The 23,310-nt window shown below is 43.2% G+C and overlaps 1 protein-coding gene across 1 annotated transcript in view; it reads left to right on the plus strand.

The window, feature by feature from the left end:
* Positions 1–23,310, plus strand: part of LOC128123355 (NXPE family member 1-like) — a 41,212-nt gene that overhangs the window by 8,146 nt on the left and 9,756 nt on the right. Inside the window, exons 3-7 of the mRNA XM_052759675.1 lie at positions 14,781–14,854; positions 16,136–16,238; positions 16,650–16,758; positions 17,913–18,703; positions 21,392–21,453. Of these exons, the coding sequence (XP_052615635.1) occupies positions 16,651–16,758; positions 17,913–18,703; positions 21,392–21,453 (961 nt within the window). The 5' untranslated portion in view covers positions 14,781–14,854; positions 16,136–16,238; position 16,650. The remainder of the gene's footprint in view (positions 1–14,780; positions 14,855–16,135; positions 16,239–16,649; positions 16,759–17,912; positions 18,704–21,391; positions 21,454–23,310) is intronic.

The raw sequence follows: 23,310 nt of genomic DNA on the forward strand, positions 1-23,310 counted from the left end.
GAACAATTATAGTTGGTGTTGGTTTCTGCCCACACCCCCAGGAATCTTTGTTGAAAATCTGAGAGATAGTTCAACTGTATATTGGAGACAGAACTTTCATCTAGGAGATAGTCTTCTGACAGAGGGTGAGACAACAAAATTTTGCTGGGTATCTGTAAGTCTAACTCTGTCTCATCATCAGAGAAGCTGATGGTGACTTACAGTTTATTCAAAAGGTGTTGTCCCAATCCGTTCTCTGTTGTCAAACACCCTTTGAGCTGAGCTACCCCCAGCAACCAGGACCTGCTATATCTTTTTTTTTTTTTTTACTTTTAAAATTTTTTTCTAATTTCTGGGGCTGACTGGGTGACAAAGGAAATCTTTTTAGCAACTGTCTAATCTTTCTTTAAAAGTAAATTGTCTAAAGTCTCCTTGGTCAGTGCTGGACAGAATGGAAAATCTATTCTGTCCAGGCTATGTTGGCTGGCAGCAATGCCCCTGCCCAGCCCAGGGGCAGTTGTTTGTTTGTTTGTTTGTTTGTTTGTTTGTTTGTTTGTTTTGATTTTTTGTTTGTTTGTTCATTTGTTTTTTACTTTTTTCAGAGAATGGTGAGTTTTATGGATCACTGCTTGAAAAAGAGACACAAATTATGAAAAAGAAAGGAGTGGAATTTTCTCTTCTCCTTCCCCTTCCCTGGGGCTGCTTAGAGCAGGCACAGAGCAGAGGAAATGATCACCAGGAGGAAATATTTCCCCCTCTCTGTGCGCTGGATGAGAGGCCAGGTCCCTCCCCACCTCCACACAGGGACCAACCCTGACTCAGCAGGAAGCAAGCAACAAAGGCATCATGCACTCCTGTTCCTGGAGTGGGACAGGCAGAGGGTTTGGGGGGGATTTCTCTGGGTGACCTGGCAGAGCCAAAAGGATTCAGCTCCCCAACAGGAAGGAGCACAGGCCTCACCCTGGGTGGAGGGAGGGTCTCACACCAAAGAAAACCATGGGTCAATACAGGGAAACAAACTGATGGAAAATATAGAAAGACACACACACACACACACACACACACACACACACACACACACACACACTAAAAACAACCTGAAGTGACCACCACACATTCATACATCTGAACAGACGTCTCACATCAAGAGGCAGTAGCAGCTACAGAAAGCTTTGTACATGGACCATGAGTATGAACAGAGACAGACTTTGGTGAATCAGCTCTGCTTTATTCCCACTGAATAAGGAATATACAGGATTGGGGAACCTGGGAACAAACCCTAATTTGCAGTAAGTGACATGCTCCTATCACAAGGCCTGGTATGTGGCAGTAGGGTCCTATCAAAATGGCTAGAGCTCTTTGCCTAATGACCATGTGGGTCATCAAGGGAAGAGAGTTTGCAGGTATCTGTCAAAGGTCACCCTTGAGATAAGTCAAGCATCCTGGACCTAGAGACATCCTCCAGATAAGGCTGGGTAGAGGACAGGAAGCTTTTGTGGAGGGGAGGGAGTCCTCCATGTTGCTGAGGTTAGAGAAAGCTGCGAGGCTATGGTAGACTGCAACCTCTGATCAGCAGGGCCTTCCAACATCTCCCCCTGTTTTGTTTTATAATGGAGAGGTGTCATCATAAGCCTTGAGGAACCTGGTGCCTGTGTCAAGAAGGGTTCTGGGCCTGGTAATGAACCATGACCTGATTGGTGGTAATTTACCAATGATGGCAATCTGTCACCGGAGGAAGTGAATAAGGCAGGGGAAAGCATCAAAACAAAACAGCATGATCAGAGGACTGATAAAGGGTTGGAGCCAAGAAAATAAGGGATCATGGAAGCAGCTACTTTGTTCTATGGGCTGGAATTTTGAGAGTAGGTCTTTGTGGAGTTTTTTGGGGGTGTTGGCATTAGTTTTCACATTTGTTTACATAGAAGTGACATTCGTTCCCCAATACCAAGCCAGTCCCCCTACGATCAGCAGTTATTAGGTCTAGTGTTCTTCTGTTTGGGAGCATGACCCTGGCAAGAGAGCACATCTGTCTTTGAAACGACTCATTGCCTGATCAAGTTTGTCTTGAAAGTTTCCAGCCAGATGATTTGTCTGGACAGTGGTAGTTGTTGTAGCCCCCAGAAGACTCATGAGAGATGACAAGTCCTATTCCTACAGGGAAAGGAAGGAATATCCTTTGTCTTTGGTGAACAGCAGTGTCTTTTTTTTTCCCTCATATAGATAGTCCTGTAGAATAATCACAACAGGGGTGTAAAACCCTGTTGGGGGTGGGGGGGTGTCTATGTAGGAGATTATTTTTCCCTTATACCAAAGAAGAAGGGGAAGGGCAATGCATGTCAGTCTGAGAAGAGTGATTTTAGTGAGACATTGGTCCTGGGGTAAAGGAGAGTGATATTGACCCGTACAACTGTCAGCAGAAGTCTATTGCTGGATGCATAAAAGAAGCAGAGACATTAGGGTAGAAACCAGAGAGAAAGTTAACAACATATTGACCATATTGTAGCCAGGGTGGGCTGAGCATTTCTTCTTAGTTGTGTCTCCTGTTTAGAAATATTTTTGTTGTTGTTAAATATTTTTTTTTCATTTTTTGAGACAGGTTTTTGTTTTTTTAATTTATTTATTTATTATGTATACAGTGCACATATCCCTGCAGGCCAGAAGAGGGCACCAGATCTCATTACAGATGGTTGTGAGCCACCATATGGTTGTTGGGAATTGAACTCGGGACCTTTGGAAGAGCAAGCAGTGCTCTTAACCTCTGAGCTATCTCTCCAGCCCCCTAGGAATATTTTTATGAGTTATTGTGGACTGAGAGGTCCACACCAGCTGTGGAGAAATATGAATATCAGCAGAGGTATGTACAGCATAACAAGTGGGGTATAGTTTTCTCATGACACCTCATCTTTCATCCAGGGGTTATCTATAATAATGGTAAGTTGATTATTTAGGCTTTACAACAGGAACCGCATCCTTGGTTGAGGCAGTCCATGGTTCCAATCTCTTGGTTTGTTTTGTTTGTTTGATTGTTTGTTTGTTTGTTTGTTTGTTTGTTGGGGGTTTTTTTGTCCTCAGAGATTTCCTGAAGGGAAAAACACCAGTGGTGGGTGTTGGGTTGAGAATTAGGGGGCTGAGCAGTGACAGGACAGGCCTGTAATATAACAAAGACTGTCATTAAAATAGCAGAGAGAGGAAATAGAATGAAGGGCATATGGCTTGGGCAGTGGCTACCAGATCATGGATGTCCTTTCAGGTGATTTTGTTGTTCTGCAAGGGGTGGTGTTTCTTCCACCTCCTCTGTCCCTGACCCGTCAGTGAGAGGCGAGCCATCTTTTTGGTTGGTGGGGTGATGTTGGACATTTCTGGCTGGGATCTGAATAGGCCTCGGTTGTGTTCCTTTCTTGGATAAAAACACATGCAAAAAAACCACCTCTTCTCATTGTGAGGAGGGTGTCAGGTCCAGTCTATATTCCATCCATGGTGTAATGCCATCATATCAAAATGGGAAGGTACTTGGAGTTTTTTTTAGATATAGAGTATTTTTAGGGTGGCCACTACCATAGTCAACTGCTTTGTTAGAGGTGTAGATGTTCGGTTTTTGTTGTGGTTGTTGTTGTTATTGTTTTTAAGTTGAGCCTTTAGAGTTTGATGTGGTTTTTTTCTATGATCCCTTGCCCCTGGGTATTGTAAGGAACCCCTGTGTGGTGGGCAAGCTTTCACTGTGAGTAGAAGGCCTTGACTTGGGATCTGGTAAAAGTGGGACCATTATTAGTTTTTTAATTTTTTTAATTTAGCACAGGGTATGTGAGCCACACCCTGTAATGTGTAAGGACTAAAGGATAGTGGGAGAACTTGGCAGTCAGGTCCAGCTTTGATATATTGAATAGGCACCTCAGCCTCATGTCCAAGGTTTGAAACACATATATATTAGACAGAAGGTAAAGTTAAAAATTAGCTTTTATTAAAATTTTAAACATTGACCAAGATGGAATCTTGTCAGAGCCACCATCTGGAAACTTTTTAGTTGTGTGGCTTGGATATATATGTTGTTGGGGCTTATACAGACAAAACCCATATGTCACCACAACTTTTTAATAAGGCTATGTTGTTATACTTTAAGAAGTACAACACCCAGAGTATTAGGAAGTTACCTGGTCTCTAGGCAGACATTATCTTTTAAGAACTATTTTAATTAATGAATCTACCTATTGATAAATTTGAGTCCATTTTTGTATGTCAATTGGCATTATAGGTAGCTACTTTGTTCCTTATTTTAGGGACTTAGCCCATCCAGCAACTGTTAACGGGACAGGAATCATGCCTTTCACAGCTGTTTCCATCTGAACTGGGGCATAGGTTGTCAGAGTTCAGGAAAGCTGAAAGGCTTAGTCAGAGGCTTGCTTATCAGAAGCATCTGACTAGCTGTTCCAGGTGAAGGAACAGGGAACATTAATATCAGCTGGATTGGTTTATATTAACTTTTAGTAAGTCCAGAATTCAATAGCATGTAATTTGTAGGTGTTTCCTAGGTGGTGATTGTCAGTCAGTTGAAAATCTGTTAAAATATAGACTGGGCAGAAGTCAATGTCTAGGAGCATAAGATAATCTTATACTTGGAACCCTTTTTGTTTCATTTGTTGACAGGTGGGTCCAAACCTTATGACTTCCATTCCTTGAAGTTTATACGAATTTTAGTTTACCAAGGGAGATAAAAGTTTTATATGTATTAGCATTAACATTGTATTGAAATCCTCACTGTAGAAAAGATAGTTAATTGGTGCCTGTAAAACAGCTGGAACTGATTTACATCTTGGAGTCATGGTAAAGGCTATGGCTTTGGGTTAAAAAACATGAACATTTTTTCCTTTGTTTAGAGAGTCAGATATAAATTGGACAGAGATGTCTTTAGTCCAGTGAGAAATATTTTTAAGTTTATATTTAGAGGACAATCAAAGGAAATTTAAAATCTTGAGCTTGTGACTAAACAGTAAGTAGTCAGTAGTTTTACAGCTACAATAATAGCTTGTCAGAACTCCACTGGTTAATGCTAAAACTTTGAGCTTTTAAAGTCTTAGTATAGCCGGGCAGTGGTGGCACATGCCTTTAATCCCAGCACTCGGGAGGCAGAGCCAGGCGGATCTCTGTGAGTTCGAGGCCAGCCTGGACTACCAAGTGAGTTCCAGGGAAGGCACAAAGCTACACAGAGAAACACTGTCTCGAAAAAAAAACAAAAAACAAACGAACAAAAAAAAAGTCTTAGTATAATATTAGCATGAGGGAAAGAAACCTGAAGCATTTTTGTATACCTTAAGCCATTTTTATACCTTTATAAATTGTATCCATTCCAATTATTTCAAAAACATCACAATTCAGGAATGGGTGTCTTCAGACCTCTATAATTTGTATTGACATACTTTAATAATTTGCAATTAATAACTTGCATTTAAATACTTAAATTATTTTCTTATCACAATTTAAGCTTTCATATACTCAGACCTTTATGGCTTGCATTTATGCATCTTAATATATCTTATATAGACCCTAAGACATTTGTTTAGATCTTTGTAACTCCAGATTTAAACTTTATGCCCTTTTTATAGATTTAATAGATTTTTAACCAAATCCAATAAAATGAACCTATGCATTTGGAGGTGTAGAATGTTTATACAAACAAAGTTTAATTTTTTGGCTGTTTTCGTCTCTGTGTCAGGAGGCCCTGGCTGATACGGGACATAGAAGAAATTTTTTAAACATTCTTGAATCCAGGGAAGAGGAGAGCCAGACCCCAACTCTAGAAACAGATTTTTAATAAAATAGAACAGCAAAAAAAAAATCTTTAATGTTATCTGCAGCAAAAGGATATTTAAACTTTTGTTAACTGGAATCTAGTGGCCAGAGGGCTCAGAGGTGTATTCTGAGGTCCGGCCATAAAGGGTAGCCACATGGCGACTGTAAAGACGGTAAGCGTGTCAGAGACAAAGATATCTAGCCCACCTTTATCTCCACGTCATATTTAAACGACATTTATGAACGCACCAGGATGCACAAACAACTAGACAAGCTTTCCAAAGACACGGCTTTCCAGAGACAAAAACTTCCCATGGGAGAGAGATTTTGTTACGAACTATATAGATTTTTAACCTTGCCTTAATGGGCATCCTATAGGTTTTTGAGATAAAAGTTAATGTAATAATTTTTAAGATATAGAGAAAAAGATATTTAGTGGTGTTTTTAAGGTTTTGTAGATTGTAGTTTCTGGAAGAAGATGGTTGGGAAACATTGCCCTGGAAGTGCTCTGCCTCGCTCTGCCTCTAGTGGAGGCCTGTTGCCTATTTGGGGAGGGAAGAGGTGGGGGCAGGGATCCCTGGGAACAGAGGCAAAGTCAGATGTGCCCTGCCAGTCCGAAATTTCCTGGTGGATTGTGCAAGAGCACGGCGGTCCCCTGTATTCATCAAGCAGTGCTGCCCGGAGGACTGTAACAGTTGGGCTGCCCCTGGCCTGGTCCGCCTGTCCCTGCTGTCCCTTGCCAGCTGAAGCCAGATCTCCTGCCACAGGGCACCAGCGACGGGATGAGGGGAGAAAAATGACACGTTGGATGGGTGAGGAGTGACGGGGAGGGGGAATGATCTGCCGCTGGCGGGGTAGAATCTTCCGGGAAGACTGCACAGAACCCACCCCCAGGCCCTGCTCACATGGGGTGAGCACGCTTAAGGACAAATAATGGCCCTTAGCTGTGTGCGGTGGAGACAAAAAGCGTCCCCCCAACCCCGCCCTGCGTGCAAGCTGTCTACAAGAGGAGGCTGGGATGTGGGTTCAGCGTGCTAAAGGCTCCAGCCCTGACTCTCCTTGCAGGGTGGCCAGGAGACAGGCTCTGTCCCTGTACTCAAGTGGCAGCTAGGACTGGCTGCCTTTCCCGCGTGTGCTCCCTTGCTTGAAGAGTAGCTGGTGGGAAGAATTTCCAGTTATAGAAAAGAGAGGGAATGCTGTCAGAGACGTTCCATATTCCCGAGGCAATTTAGCCGCCAGGCGAATGATTGAAAGTCCTAACTAGTATAAGCCTGTCCACATATTGGCGACCACCCTAGTGGAGTTTATGGCCTTTTCATTACCAGGTTTTTTGAGAGAGATACAGGTTTTTGCCTATGACCGGTTGGGCTGTCAGGTCTGAAAAGGGGGGTGAGAAGACCTTTTTACCAATGCCAGGGAGTTGCCCTGGCCGAGAGGCTTCAATTGACCTCAAACCGTAGTGGGACCCATAGGAAGTTGCAAACCAGGGGTAAAGCAAAGGACAGAAGAGAAGGAGATTGCTGGTCCTCAAGTCGGGACAGCCAGGCTAAAAAGCCTCTTCTCTCAGGGAGGGAGTGCTCATCTACTCCTGCGCCATCTGTTGGGGGTCCTCTTTCCCTCTGGCCTATTGGCCATCAGGTTGGGAGGGCAGGAGGCAGTAGCAGGTACAGAAAGCTTTGTACATGGACCATGAGTATGAACGGAGACAGACTTTGGTGAATCAGCTCTGCTTTATTCCCACTGAATAAGGAACATACAGGATTGGGGAACCTGGGAACAAACCCTAATTTGCAGTAAGTGACATGCTCCTATCACAAGGCCTGGTATGTGGCAGTAGGGTCCTATCAAAATGGCTGGAGCTCTTTGCCTAATGACCATGTGGGTCATCAAGGGAAGAGAGTTTGCAGGTATCTGTCAAAGGTCACCCTTGAGATAAGTCAAGCATCCTGGACCTAGAGACATCCTCCAGATAAGGCTGGGTAGAGGACAGGAAGCTTTTGTGGAGGGGAGGGAGTCCTCCATGTTGCTGAGGTTAGAGAAAGGTGCCAGGCTATGGTAGACTGCAACCTCTGATCAGCAGGGCCTTCCAACACAGGTGTCTCAAGGTCTGGTCTCTGGGATCTCAGTGGGACCTCCAGAAATGTTGTGGGTACCCACCAGAGAAGACTTCTCAGACATGGTTCTAAGCCAATAGAAAGCCTTTACTAGCCAGCTGGTGACCACATTGGGTGTCTGGGATCCCAGTATAGTCCTGAGCCTTTCTCAGGGTGAGCTTTTAAGCACAAAAAAACAAAAACAAAACAACAACAACAACAAAAAAGACATGCCTTGGGCTGATATATTTCAGTTAACAAGAGCAGTAGTTAGCCAAAAGCAGAACTACAGAAGCCAAAAAGCAAGGTTAGTACATTTAGAGACTTTCCTAGAAGTATACACTCTTGATGGATTAGTTCTTTGTTTTTGTTTTGGCTGGTGATACTATCTACATGCTGAGTTTTACAGCATGAATGGCACTTCCATCATGGAGTCAGTTGTGCTAAGGTCTGGGGCCCTGTTACATTCCCCACTGGTCTTAGTGAATGAGTCAAATCATGGGTTCAAATAGTTGGTCCTAAGGGCCGTGTCCTAGTTAGGGTTTCTATTACTGTGAAGAGACACCATGACTATGGCAACTCTTATAAGGAAAACATTTAATCGGGATGGCTCACTTACAGTTTCAGAGGTTCAGTCCATTATCATTATGCTGGGGAGCATGGTGGCATGCAGGCAGACATGGTCCTGGAGTAGCAGCCGAAAATCCTACTTCTTGCAGGCCACAGGAAGTCAACTGAGTGCCATACTGAGAGAATCTGGAGCAAAAGAGACCTCAAAGCCCACCCCCACAGTGACATACTTCCTCCAACAAGACCACACCTACTCCAACAAGGCCAGCCCCCCTAATAGTGCCACTCCCTATGAGATTATGGAGGTCAATTACATTCAAACTACCACAGGTCATTACTTTTGCTGAATTGATACATAATTTGTAAGATGCAGGGCCTTGCTGTTAATTCAATCCGAAAGAGAATAAAAGGCCCAGCCAATATTGATACCAGAGTAGTTATTACGGGGAATAAGAGAACAGAGACTGGTACCAATTATCTGATTTATGTCTTTGTCTCTCTTTCTTTTTGAGTTTTCTTCCCAACCCTAGCAATGTTTTTTGTTTCTAATTACTCCTGAATGATTAGCATAGAAACAACAGGTTTCTCCTAAAGCCAGGCATAGTCCCCTTTATCTCACAAGAAGTAAGTCTAAGTCTCTCCAATTTTGTAGGATTACTTCTTTGGTGGGACCCCTTCTGCAAGGGAATCTAACTGCTGTTCTAATTCAGTATCTTTTGATACATCTAGGTCTTGATCGACCTTTCCACATAGATTTTAAGTTTGTATCTCCCATGATAAAGGCTGATACATCTATGCATGGCTGTTGAGACAGCCATGCAGGCTCCACCTGGCAGTGACATGAGGACAGGCACGGCTCTTTTTTTTTTTTTTTTTTTTTTATAGTCCAAGACCCATGTTAAAATGTACTCCCCACCCCCTTTCCCATTATATAGGTATACCTGGGGCAGAATGTGTACCAAGATGCATAAAAGGGGTTTCTCAGTTTGGAAAGCACCAGAAGAGGCACATTTAGTCAACCCATTAGTACACACCCACCAAGTAGTCTCAGAGGCCCAGTAATATTGCTGCTGCCCAGATGCGTTAACCCACAAGGCAGAGCAGCAGGCATCAGAATGAGGGGAGGCACCTAGAGTAAAGGTTTTGAATATTAGACAAGTTTCAGCCCCTTGTAATCTTCTAATGTTGATTTGGGCTGCCCCCAGTCACAGTGAGTTTTGTCAGTCAATGGGCTGACAGGCTGGTTAGTTCCTATCCCTATGTGATATGGGGGCTTAGAGGTTAAGCATAACCAGCATCCTGGCCAATTTCTGGCTGGAAATGATTAACTAAGTGGTGGACACTGTCAAGAGTAAAAAAGAGGAATGAGGATCCCTCAGCTTCCAGGACATTAGGAGATAGTTAAGTACTGGGTGTGTTAAGTACTTTGGAAGAGAAGTTGAGCAAGACTTTGGCATGGGTAGTACCGAAAGGTCTGGGGTCCTTGAGGGATGGTTTAAACCTATCCTTAGGCTCCCTTCCTGTGGCATAGAGTCTTGACTCCCCAGGTTTTTCTTGTTTCCCAAAGGCCATTACTTTTTTAAAGGAATTTTCCAGAAAGCCTCTGTTTCACAACCTCAATTTTTGTGATGGGAACTCCCTTGTTCTTGGCAACTAGGAGGGCCAGCTTCGGGGCATGCAAAAAATTGCAAATTCTGTATTTTTATCTCAAAAGATCAACTCTCCTATCTTTTCTTTTTCCAGTACAACCAAACGTTTAAAGTGGGCATCAGTGAGCAAAGGTCAAGATGGAATGTGGGTTGTTGGTCTGTAGTCATGCTAACTGTCATTTCCCCTGTATCTGTCTTCCTCAGTTCCCAGGTCCAGGCCTGAGGATGGTGGGGATCGAGCCATGATCCTATATTCATAGCCCCAGGGCAAAACATAAGACTCGGGATGAGGCATAAAGGCAGGAAGATGAAGGACCCAGGGGCTGATAAAACATTAATTTCAATGGGTCCAGAGTCCAGAGATGGTCCACTTGGCAGTAGTAGCTATAGCTTCTGCTTTATTGACTTGGGTGTGATGAATCCATGGTGTGATGCCAGCTACCTTCCCAGCCGTAGGAGTGAAGTGAATTGCTATGTAGGGTCCTTGCCAAGTTGGTTTCAGAGCCCCTTTAGCTACCTGCTTGACCCAGACACTATCACCCAACTCCAACAAGAGGAAACCACTTGTGAATTCAGAGGTCAGCTGGGTCTCTCAACTAGTCCAGTGAATAGCCTTTATGGAGTACTGGGGAACCTATAGTGACTTGAGAAAGAAGTGGTTAGAGACTTCTACTGACTTCTGGTTTCTGAGCTTGAGAAGCAGTGGGGGAGATCTTTCAAACACAACCTCATAGGGGGTTGAATCCCTCCCTATACAGAGTGCAGCAGACCCAAAGTAAAGAAAAGGAGAGGTCTCTCCCACCATTCACCAGGCTATAATGAGTTTTTGTAGTTTGTTTTAACCCATTCTTTCTACCTGCCCAATGCCCAATGCACAATAATGTTTTCAATCTATGTCTCAAGTTCTAGCTATTAATTGAGAGGTTTGGCTATGAAAGCCAGGCCATTGTTAGACCCTGTTGCTGAGGGGGTAGGCAATTTAGGGGTCCCGTTCCTGGAGGAGTTTTTAAGCTACTATATGAGCCGTTTCAATCTTGGTGTGGAATGTTTCTATCCACCAGAAATGGTCTCTACAAAAACTAGCAGGTACTTGTATCTTCCCCTGGCAGGCTGGATCTCAGTGAAGTCAGTTTTCCAGAGTTCACCTAGGTGTTGGTTTCTCATTCTGACCCCTCTGTTTTGGATTTACTTGAGCACACATCTGGCATTTGGCTGAGACATCCCATGCCAGGCTCTCCAGTCTAGGTATAATATATCTTGGTCTGAACAACTCAGAAAGTTTTGTGGACCCCAGATGAGTAGCCTGATAAAGGTCAATTACCAGAGTCCTACCAATTGTTTCTGGGAGAATGATCTTTCCCTCTGGTGTCCTCTCATCTATTTCCTCTTGGTTGTACTATGGAGTCTCAGGCAACACCTGGTCAGGGTGTGTCCTCAGACTATCAATAGGCCCCACTGGTCTTAAGGCCATTAGTCAGGCAGCAAGATCAGTGGTCCAGTTACCTCTTGCTTCAGGGAAGTCATCTTTGTGATGTCTTCATCAATGGAGGACAGCATAGGGGAAGCCAGATATCCTCTGGGAGAGCTAAAATTTTTTCTTTGTTTTCAGTGTCCTCTCCCCCAGTGATGAGAAGCCCTGTTTCTCTAGAGATTGTACTGTGGACATGCACAGTAGTAAGCACATAGCAACTGTCCATGAATACAGCAGTGGACCCTCCTTTTCCCCATTAGAGAGGGTCTAGGTGATCAGTTCTGCTCTCTGGGCTGAGGTACCTGGCCTAGTCCCAAGTCCTTTCAGGATCTGAAGTGACTACTGCAACTCCTGCATCCCTGCTTTTATCTTTCATCTTGTGACAGTCCCGGATAAGCACCTGCAGGTCGTCCTCAGGTCAGAAGGCAGCAGAACCGACTGCTAGATTCAAGAATGGTCCAAAAGTAGAGCCTGATACTGGGTCACATACAGCCAGCATTCTGGTGTTGCTCAGGGAAGGGCTTATAGGGGAGGTGCTGTAAGTCTAACCTCATGAGGTGTAAGTATAACAGCATGAAGTGCTCTAAGTATAAGATCCTGTCCCAGAGCTTACTGTTGTTTGTTTGTTGTTTTTCATTAAACTGGCAGTAGCCACCACTGCTCTTAGGCAGGTGGGCCATCCTGTAGTTACAGGGTCCAATCATTTGAACAGGTATGCCGCAGTATGTCCATGGCCCCAAAGTTTGGGTTAGAACCCCTTTTGTCTTTTGTTTTGTGGATGAAAAGTTCTGAAACATCTGGAAGTGCTAGGGGCAGAAGCTGAAGTAGAGCTGCTTTAAAAGCCTCAAATGCCTTTTGTTTAGTCTCAGTCTAGATTAGGGGCTCAGTGCCCCCCCAACACACACATATACATCTTGTGCTGGTGTATACAAGTCTTGGCTGTTTCCACAAACTCTGGTATCCAGAGGCAGCAGTACCTCGCCACACCTAGGCACTCTCAAACCTTCTCTTAATCTTTGGAGTTAGGACCTGCCTCCCCTCCGCTGGGAGCCTCTGATGTACAAAGTTGGGCTGACTTAGCCAATATCCTTAAGGTAATGCTTGCAGCAGTCCCTCATTGGCCTTCTTATACGCTACTCTAGTTTGGGAGGTTGGGAGAAGGTCATCTACATATTGTAAGAGTATGGTTCCAGGAAACCTCTGACGGAAGGGCAGGAGGTCAGCATTCAATGTCTCATCACACAAGGTTGGAGAATTTTTAAATCCCGGGGCAACCTGGTCCGTGTAAGTTACCTGCTGCAACCTCCCTCTGGGCCTGTCTATTTAAAAGCAAAGATGAGTTGACTCACCTCTGCCAATGAGAGGCTGGAGTATGCATCATTCAGATCCAAGATGGTGTACACATGTTTCTCTGGAAGAATCAGACTCATGAGAACCAGAGGTCCCAGGTTTCTTCATAGGCAGCAGAGGTGTATTCCAGGGTGACAGGCAGGGCACCGGGATGTCTGTCTCTCCAAGCCAGACAATATGACTGCAATTTCCCTTTTTGTTTCCAGAGTCATTGGGTATTGTTTAATCTGAACAGGGGTAGCTGGACGGGCTAGTTGAACATTTATAGAAACTTGGTGTTGGAGCAGTCCTACACACATGTGGTACACTGACATGTATGCAGGCAAAACACCCGTGTACATGCAGATTAAAAAAATAAAAAAGAGACTTGAAATGCCACCCATACTTGTAAATGCTTCAAAATTATTATAAATATAATACCTGCCTGCTTGTTATTTGGTGTGCTGATGAAAAACTGATATGTGACTAAATAAGAAGCCAGGTTGTTTAAAATGTTTATTACTGTACTTCAATATAATTGAGTTTGGCTATTATTCTCTATATTTTATTTTATATGTTTGAAAATGTCATTTAGAAAAGAAGTCCCTAGATTCCACTAGACAATCAACAAGGGCCCTGTTTCAGGCCAAAGAAGCTTTAGGACCTTCATGATCCAGGATATTTTCATTATATTGTATGATCAAAACAAGGCTGTGGATGAAGTTAATGTGCCATAGTTTAAAACAAGGAAAGAGGCTGGAAGAGGCAATTCATGTTACCCTAATTCTACTCACTTCAGAGAATGAATATTATGGCTGTGCCCAAACACCTTAGAGGCCAGGAAATGTAGTGTAACTGGGATGCTACATGTACAGACCCAAGTTTCCATCGCTAGTGATCAGAGGAACAACATCTCCAGTTTGCACATGGGTGCCATAGAGTCAAGAAGAAAGTCCCTGTTTCTGGTAGGTGACATCATTCACAAGGACAGGGAGAGGAACTGGCAGGCAGTGAGTGACATCAGAGAATTGGCTAATAGAACAGGCTGACCTTGGAGATTGCTATGAACAGGGTAAACTTAGATCTGCTCTCCGGAAGCAACTCTGTTTTCAGCCTTTGCTCATTTCAATGATGTAAATGTTTCCACAGTGGTCTGTTTTGGCTAAGAAGAACTGTGTACAATGTTGCTTATTGGCTAGCATGAGGCAGGTTTAACACACCTCTGCCCTTGACCATTTCTAATGCAGACTGCCTGAGGACATTTAATAGCCAGAGCTCAAGCTGAGGTGTAGGAGCGAGTGAGACATCCCTGTAGGAATAGATGAGATTACCCAGCTCTAAGCCTCCACAGAAGAACTGTGGTCTGCAGCTAGTTCTCTCACATGAGAAAATGTGCTCTAGAATGTTCATCGACATAGTTGAAGAAGGGCACAAAGGGAAATGAGACACCCTGCCGCATGTACTGTGACAAAGTATGCATGTTAGACTAACGGGAGCTGAGAGGAAAGAAAACCCAGTTTTTCACCTCGAGATTAAACAAAAGTTTTCCAGATTTACCATAGAGCAGGGTGAGTACTGGAAGGTGTCCATCCGGGAGGGATGGAACAAGAGGGCATGGACAGTGACAGGGAAACATGGAAGAATAAGGCATATTCGAAGGTCGACATGAATGTGGTGTCTCCACTCCTGTAACCTAACTTTCACAAACTGTTACTTCATTCACCTTGTTGATTTACTTCATCTTCTGGACACACATGGGATAAGTATTAGATTTTTTACATTCACAGATAAACAACATAAGCATAAATTTAATGAAACATGGGTTGGAAATCTAAGAGTTGTAAAATTGCAATGATTTTTTTTTTCAGGATTGGTAAAATTCTGTCTGTGCATACTACTTTCTAGGTAGAAGAGCGCGGGTCAGAACAGATATGGTAACTCACGCATGATAAAACTCACCTAAACACTAGGAAAACTGGGTAAGTCTTAGGCTGGGGAGGCCTTTGACCACTATGTTGCCTTACTAGACATCTAGATACGCTATTGTACATTCTTAGAAAGCACGAGTGGGTGGAAATGGAAGTTGGTCTGAGAAGCTGGATTATGTTTTTTTTTAATTACTCATTCCACAAGCATTATGCTTGTCAGTGACACAGTGGGTACGAGGCATACAATGCGGACACAGACGTGATTCCAGTGCTTTATGAACTGGCAGGTCCTGGTTCTCAGGAAGTAATTGAATATTGAATGTACTGTACAATGAGTGACACAGATTAGATCAGCCATGACGTCTTTCCTCCCGAATTCATTCATTTCATCCCTACACCATCCAGACACAGACTTCAATCCTTCTAGAAGTTCTCCCAAGCACCATGTTTCCATAACTGGCAAGTCACAGCTCGATCATTAGACAGTGGTTTAGTACGAGCTGCAACTGGCCATTGTATCTTGCTTAAAACAGTTAACTAGCTGTGACCTGACTTTTTTCTCTTGACTTTGTTACTGAAATCACAGTCTGTACCCCAAAAAGCCAAGTTTAGCCACCCATCCTTGAGAAGTCAATTAAAGCAGCCAAATGGATATCATTTGGCATGAAGCTCCAAGGGAGAGGTAGCTGGTGCAGAGATACTGAAAAGAGAGACAGGGACATCAGTGGCCGCACTGAAGTCTATCTTCAAGGTCCTGAAGGACACTGAAGTTGTATGGCTATGCATATCTAAGCAGTGTGGCCCTGCCCACTGTTGACCCCTCGCTGTCTCTATAAGGATGTAAGTCTGACAAGAGTCCTCTGCTCCTGCCGTCCCAGGCTTTTCTTCTCACGGCATGAGATTCTTAGGAAAATTCCAATTTCTTAAGATCTGCTGATTTAATAGTCTGATAGCTAAAGTGTCTCTTTAGAATATATTCATTATTATATTACATTTGGATTTCTGCATGAGTATTACCTGGTTTTGCTCTGTACCAATAAGACGCAAACAGAATCTTTTTAGAGACTATCAAGTTAATTCACCCATCCAAAAGCTTTTCAGACCACCCAAAAACATTCTAATAAAACCCAGAGAGGGGGGTCTATGTGCATAGCATCTGGTGACTCTTGTTTCCGTTCTCCAAGATCACTGAAATGGGTGTGATTAGGAGGAGCGGGCGGCTGTTACCGTTGGTCCCCTCTGCTTCGGTCCTCCCCCTCGTCATCCCCTCCTGCCGCCTCTTTCCCTTCCCTCTAGTGGTGCATAACCTTCCTGAATTTGTCTTTTACACAGAGTAATATAGACTCCTTCCCCCAGAGGAATTCCCACTTCAAGATTCATACTTGGTGCTCAGCAAAACAGGAGTCACTCACTACAGGACCAACTTTGTTTAAAGGTACCTTACAGATTACTTTTGTAACATAAGCATATTCTTAGGGTCCCATCAGTTAGCTTCTGTACCCCTCAAAGAACCTGCTGGCTAATTAATGTTTCTGCTTCTCTTTGAGACTGTGGTGAGTGAAAGTGGGGTGTTTCTGTAGGAAAGGAACACAGAGAGAGAGCATGGCGGGGGGGGGGGGGACATTTGACTTCCATTTCAGGGTTGAGGAGGAGGAGACCCTTCAAACCAAAGCCTGAGTAAGAAATGGTCAACAGGGTGGACAAAGGGGTTGTTCAAAAGACGGAAGAAAAAAGAAGGTGACTCACGGAAGATGGCCAAGTCTTAAATGAATTACAAGTCACAATGAAACAGTAAGTGCTGAGGACTCCTCCTCACCTTGGTTCCTTCTCTTGTGCTCTTTCCTAGGATGCTGACCATGTTCTCAAATATAGAGTGTCAGAAAATGCTGCTGGTGGTCATGTCACTTTCAATAACTACCTGGATACTTTTTGGAATTTCTCAGAATTCCACAAAGGTAGGAATGCATTTTTCCACTTTGACCAGAAGCTGCTACCTGTGTGAGCTATCTCCTCAGAGTCTTTTACCCAACCTCCCATTCCAACTCAGGTTCATTCTCCTCTATTTATGGGGTGTTAGAGGGTGAGGACACTAAGTGTCATACTTCCTCACTTCCCATTCATCCTCAGGGTCTTATAATCAGTCTTGTACCTCTCACAGGCACCCTAAATGGCTCTTGCTAAGGCCACCAACTGCCATATCACTAAACAAGTACTTGTCACTAAATCTGGGTGTATATCCTTGGCTATCTAAGTCCAGCCTGCTACTACCTTTTTCCATACAGTGGTTATTTTTAGTAACCAATATGCCTTATAGATTTTGGATATCAGATGATAATTAGAAAAGGCTTACCACTGGAAGTTTATGTAGGAATTCAGCCACGTTTTGTTATGTTTTTCCTTGTGGCATTCCTGTATTTAGATATCAGGTACATGTACTCCCATCACTCAGGAGACAGAAACAGGAGGATTGTGAATTTAAGGCCAGCCTGAACTGTGTAACAAAACCGTCATCTCAAAAAATTAAATAAAAATTAACTATAATTCCAATCAGATAAGTTAGAACACAATGAGGATTTTTGTCCTTAATCTATTAAAATATAAATTATGTTGAGATATTTTCCCTTCTGGATCCATGTTTATATATGCCTATATAAACATGTAATATATATAGACATTATATATACATATATATATAAACATTATATATACATATATATATATCATGTAATAACATTTTGGAGAGAAAGAATTTAAAAGCCATGTTCATGGGTAAGAAAAGTCTTCACCTTCCCTGTATTATACTAATCAAGTTTTAGAATAAAATGTATCATAAAACCAACTGGACAGATTTCCTCATTATGCACATTAGCAATAATTGAACTAACCAACAGAAACATCCAGCCATCTGTCCAGTGAAAAAGCAGCAAACAGTAGTTACTGGCTTCAAGATGTATAGGATAGGGAAGAGCAAACTCACTTTTATCAACTTCTTACTCTCCAAGCTCTTATTTTAGAATGAATAATTTCTGTAAAACTCTAACTCATTGTGAGTTAAAATGGCTGGGAGCAGGTTCATTTTTATAGTGCATTACACCTCCTGTCATTTCAGCTTTGGACTGCTCTGAACACATCCATCTCCTTCCATTCCTGGAACACCTCCATGAAGTCCTCATGTCCTGAAATGCCAATGAATCAGTCAAAGTTACCAACAGAGACTAAGCTAAGAGGAGAGATCCCTAAAATGACGACACCTGTCAAGTCACCAACAGAGAAAGAGCTGAGAGTCAGGGAGATCCTGTCGAAGCTAGATGGGCAGATCCCACCCAGACCCTTCACCCACCTCAACACCACCACCAGTGCCACACACAGCACAGCCACCATCCTCAACCCTCGAGTTCAATACTGTAAAGGGGACCAGCTGGACATCCTAGTAGAAGCCAGGGACTACCTAAGAAACAGGAAGGAGTATGGTGGAGACTTCCTGAGGGCCAGGATGTCCTCCCCAGCCCTGAAGGCAGGAGCTTCTGGAAAGGTGACAGACTTCAACAATGGCACCTACCTTGTCAGCTTCACTCTGTTCTGGGAAGGCCCGGTGGCCCTGTCTATCCTGCTCATCCATCCCAGTGAAGGAGTATCAGCTCTCTGGAGAGCAAGGAACCAAGGTTATGATAGAATTGCCTTCAAGGGTAAATTTGTTAATGGCACCTCCCAGGTCTTAACTGAATGTGGCCTGACCCTAAACTCAAGCAATGAACTCTGCAAATACCTGTACAGTGGCGGTGAAGAAGTCTTCTACTGTATGAAGCCTCAACACATGCCCTGTGAGGCCTTGACCCATGTGTGTACCAAGCAGCAAGATGTTTCTTTTCTTACTGACAAAGAAAAAGATCTTTTCCAGAAGTGAGTATATTCTCAGTACAATGAGAGGTTCCCCCAGGCAGAGCTACACTGTCCATCTCAATATTGAGCAAGACCTCAGACGCTTCCACCACTCAAGATTCCGGTAAGACCTATGTTGTCTTTACTGGGCCCCCGTTCATGCTACAGCTTGCATTCCTGTTGACATACTCAATAAAGGGGGCTGCCCAATAAAAGGGAACCAAATAAAGTATATTCCTCTGCTTCTCCCTGACCAGTGTTGACCTGTTTGGTCATGTTATTTTACTATAGATCTAGGTTTTACAAAATATCTTCCATATGAAACTATTCTGCTATGGCTCACAGATGTCTCACCTTCTCCCCCCCAAAAGATGCCTTGATAGTATCATGATCCTCCACCTCCTCCATCACATCCTGTACGGTTTGCCTCTTAAAATCTTTTGTCATCCATTTATCTCCATGTCCTGTGGTACTGTACCAGTTGAGACCGCCCTCTAGATGGCTCATCTCACCGTGACTATTGTGACAGCTAGCTGGTGGGACTCTCTTAGCTATCATACTTTACTTTGACTCTTTCTCAGTCTCTCTCTCTCTCTCTCTCTCTTTCTCTCTCCCCTCCCTCCCTCCCTTCTTCCCTCCCTCCCTCTTTTTCTCCTTTGCATACCATAGCAGGCTTTATTCATTTAGTTGGCAAACACAGTCAAAGCCTGTTCTAGGCCAGGTGTTTAGTACTATAGCCACAAAGCTCTGCTCGGCTCTATACTGCAGCCTGAGCAATCCTGCTAAGAAGTCAGCTCCCACTAGTCATCAGTTCATCTTCTGAGAAGATATGGCTCATGTGCACTTCTTTGGGTAGACGAGTCCTCCATCCTCCCCAACTTGTGGTCTAGCAATTCCTAGAAGCCCTCTACTGAACAGGCTCCTCAAACCTATTTGTCAGTATGCCTCCTCCTGGCAATCATAACTGTGGCCAGGCACACCTTTCTCCTTCTGCTTACAAACAGACACATAACTTCCAGATCTCCTTGCTCTCCATGGAGGTGGAAAACGCCTCATTGCTGAAAATAAACCATCGTGGTTTCTTCATGGGCTGCAGTGAAGATTTGCAAAGGTAACTGTCACCACACATCTCAGAGCTGTGAGCCAAGCCCTGAGACACCCTTCCAGCTGGAATCCTTTTCTGTTTACATGCAGACAAAATCTACAGCCTCCCCACACAGCTCCCCACCCCGATCCCCGCCACTGCTGACTCTGCAGCGGGTACACACACACACACACACACACACACACACACACACACACACACACACACATTTCTTTTTTCTTTACTTTGTAACAAAGTAAAATGCTGGTTTCTTAGCTACTCCTTTCTTAGAAGTTTTCTAAGTCAAGTTTAGAATCTTTTCTCCTTAAGCTTTCAAACACAAATGATTGGTGGAAGTAAAAGTAAACACCAAATATGGAAAAACAACCCACTGCAGAATCTTGCCTAGACATCCAAGCTTGAGCTCCTGGTGTGCAGTTCTCCACGCCCCTTCTGAGTGAGCGAGTGCGCAGCTGGGTTTCTAGTCTTTCCCTTTTATTTCTGATTGTGCAACTCACCCAATCTTTTCCTATGCACTAACTACCCCTAGATCCACAGCAGGCATTAATTTATGCACCACACTAAACTCTGCTTTCTACCAATCATTGAGAGAGGTCTTAAGGATACAGAGCGACCCAACAGATGGCCTACCTACCTTAGATAACTTTCACTCTTTATAAAACAAGTCTTCTGGGTTAAAAAAAAAAAAAAATTGAAAGGGAACTAGCAGAAGACATGCCTGAAAAAAAAAAAGAAGGGGCCCTGTGGTGAGAGGTCTATGTGCTACCATACGGAGTCTGGACTCCTCAGGTAAATGATGGGAGAGTGATTGACTTTAAATGATAACATGTGAGCATCTGCAGGGAGAAGATGCTGTGTCTGTTGTATTGAAGAATTTAGGTGGTCTTAAACTGACACCAGGAGGCTCATTGTGATTTAAGGATAAGACTATTTGAGTAGGTGGTGTGGAAGCAATTTTTTTTAAAAATGCAGATTTTATGGTTATTTTAAAGATTTATTTATTATGTATACAGTATTCTGCCTGTATGTGTCCCTGCAGGCCAGAAGAGGACACCAGATCTCATTACAAGTGGTGTGAGCCACAACGTGGTTGCTGGGAATTGAACTCAGGACCTCTGGAAGAGCAGTTGGTGCTCTTAACCACTTAGCCATCTCTCCAGCCCATAAATTTTTGTTTTGTTTTTTTTGTTTTTGTTTTTTGAGACAGGGTTTCTCTGTGTAGCTTTGCACCTTTCCTGGAACTCGCTTTGTAGACCAGGCTCACAGAGATCCGCCTGCCTCTGTCTCCCGAGTGCTGGGATTAAAGGCATGCGCCACTACCGCCCGGCTTTATGGTTATTTTAAAAATCTGAAGCTTCTAGACATACATTGACTGCATGTCGCAAATGAGTCCAATGTCCCAGACTCCTGGAACTCCCAATAGGGTGGAAAGTTTTCCCAAAGCCTACTTCATTTATAATACCCAGAGACCTTTCAAATAATAGTTTCTAGTCATATTATCAGAAGTTTAAAACGGACCCTTGCTTCCTTTACAAGCGGGTTATTCACATTACCTGTGTTCCACGACAAACTTCAGGCTAATTTGTCACTTTTGTTTTCTGAAGGTCCAACATAGGAGTTGAAATGATGAAGAACCCTAAGTACATTAGTGTCTCTCGATGCAACAGTAAGTCTCTTCTACCCTGCAGTCGCTGCTTCTCTTTCTTTTCTATTCTCTTGTTTTTGGAGATAAGGTCTAACTGTGTAGACCAGGCTAGCCTCAGACTCACAGAGGCCTGGCTGCCTCTGCCTCCTGAGTGCTGAGACTAGAGTGTGAGCCACCACACCCAGCGGAAGGTACTTCTTGATGTGTGCCTCTTGCAGAGGGAAGGCTTTTTATAGTATTGATTGTAATTTTCTTGATTATAATTCCTAATAAGTATCCAGGACACTAAACAGGCTGGGTGTCAAAGATAGAAACCAATTCAAAAAATTATTTCATATTCTTTTGATAACTTACTTCATCTAGATTCATCCCAAAGGTAAAAATATTCAAACTTGGCCATTCATATGCTTTCACCTAGGAATTCATATCTTAGGGCCCAAGCTACTGTGCAGATGTCTTTGATGAATAATGGTGGCTTCAACATTGTAGATTTAGTTTCTAAATCTCCATTAGCACAATCTCTAACGTTTAGCTGTACCGCTTACCAAGTTTATATGGTATTTTCATCTTATTAAATGTTCAGTGGCAAACACAAGGCAACATTACATAAGAAAGAGTATTTATACTGCCTTATCTCCAAAACAACTTCCCACAAAGCCCACTTTAGTTCATCAATAACACCAATACACTTGGCAACACGTAAGGATTTATTGCCAATATTCGTTCATTTATTCAATAAATACTTATTGAGGGTGTGGTAGATAATGAGGCATTGTGGGAAAATGAAGAAAAATAAAGGCTTAAAAACCTGGTAATGTAAAAACCATTCAGCCTACTGACTCTGTAAGAAGCCATGCACAGAACTCCCATTTCAGTGACTGGCTAACCCCAGAAAGATATCTGCAGTCAGGGAACAAGGGGGTGAAAAAAAGAAATCGCATAAAGACCACAGGAGAGTTGCCAGATATAAGTAATAATCATGCAAAGAATCAATTAAATTTGAGTAAATTCAAATTGCCTCTGTAGCTGTTAATTGAGATGAAGGAGAAATACCATGTCATGCACTCTCTAACAAAGTATTCTTCGCCAGAGTGATTGAGATTTAGTGTGTTATCCTGCACTTTTTCATCAATAACTTTTGATCGGATAAACTTTAGTAATGAGCAAAATTATCATGAGCAATTTTTAATAGGCCAGTCTGGCAGACATATTGTAGAATGTAACCAAGGATGAGGTTAGGAACAGCAAGAGCCGAAATCACTGTAATTCTTAAACCTCATGTTAGAGATTTCAGTGGCATTTTTTTTTTTTTTTTTGGGTAGAGTTTTAAAGTCACACTCTAAATGAGGAAGGAAGTGCTTTAAAGATTAATGTTCGTTCACAACTGAACAACTGGGCGTGGCCTAAAAGAAGACGCTTACAGATGTCACCAAGGGACATCATGAATGTAAATAGAAAAGATGCTGCTTCCAGAAGGAATGACTTCACGTTGAAAAGATGGTAGTTTCTCTGCATTCCTTTCTTATCACCACTATAACAAAGTGGTGCAAAATGAGGGGGAAACACACTGTTTTAGCTTGATATTTCAGGTGCTTAACATCAGTCTCATTGTCTTAGGGTTTCTATTTCTGTGAAGAGACACCATGGCCACGGTAACTCTTATCAAGGAAAGCACTTAATTGGGGCTGGCTTACAGTTCAGAGGTTCAGTCCATTATCATCATAGCAGGAAGCATGGTGGAGTGCAGGCAGACACGGTGCTGGAGAAGGAGCTGAGTGTTCTACATCTTGACTGCAGGCAGCAGAATGAGACTGACACACTGAGTGTGGCTTAAACATACATGAGACCTCCAAGCCCGCCCCCCACAGTGACACACTT

This window comes from Peromyscus californicus, unplaced genomic scaffold (genome assembly GCF_007827085.1).
Source record: "Peromyscus californicus insignis strain IS unplaced genomic scaffold, ASM782708v3 Scaffold_11__1_contigs__length_118956290, whole genome shotgun sequence".
Lineage (NCBI taxonomy): Eukaryota > Metazoa > Chordata > Mammalia > Rodentia > Cricetidae > Peromyscus > Peromyscus californicus.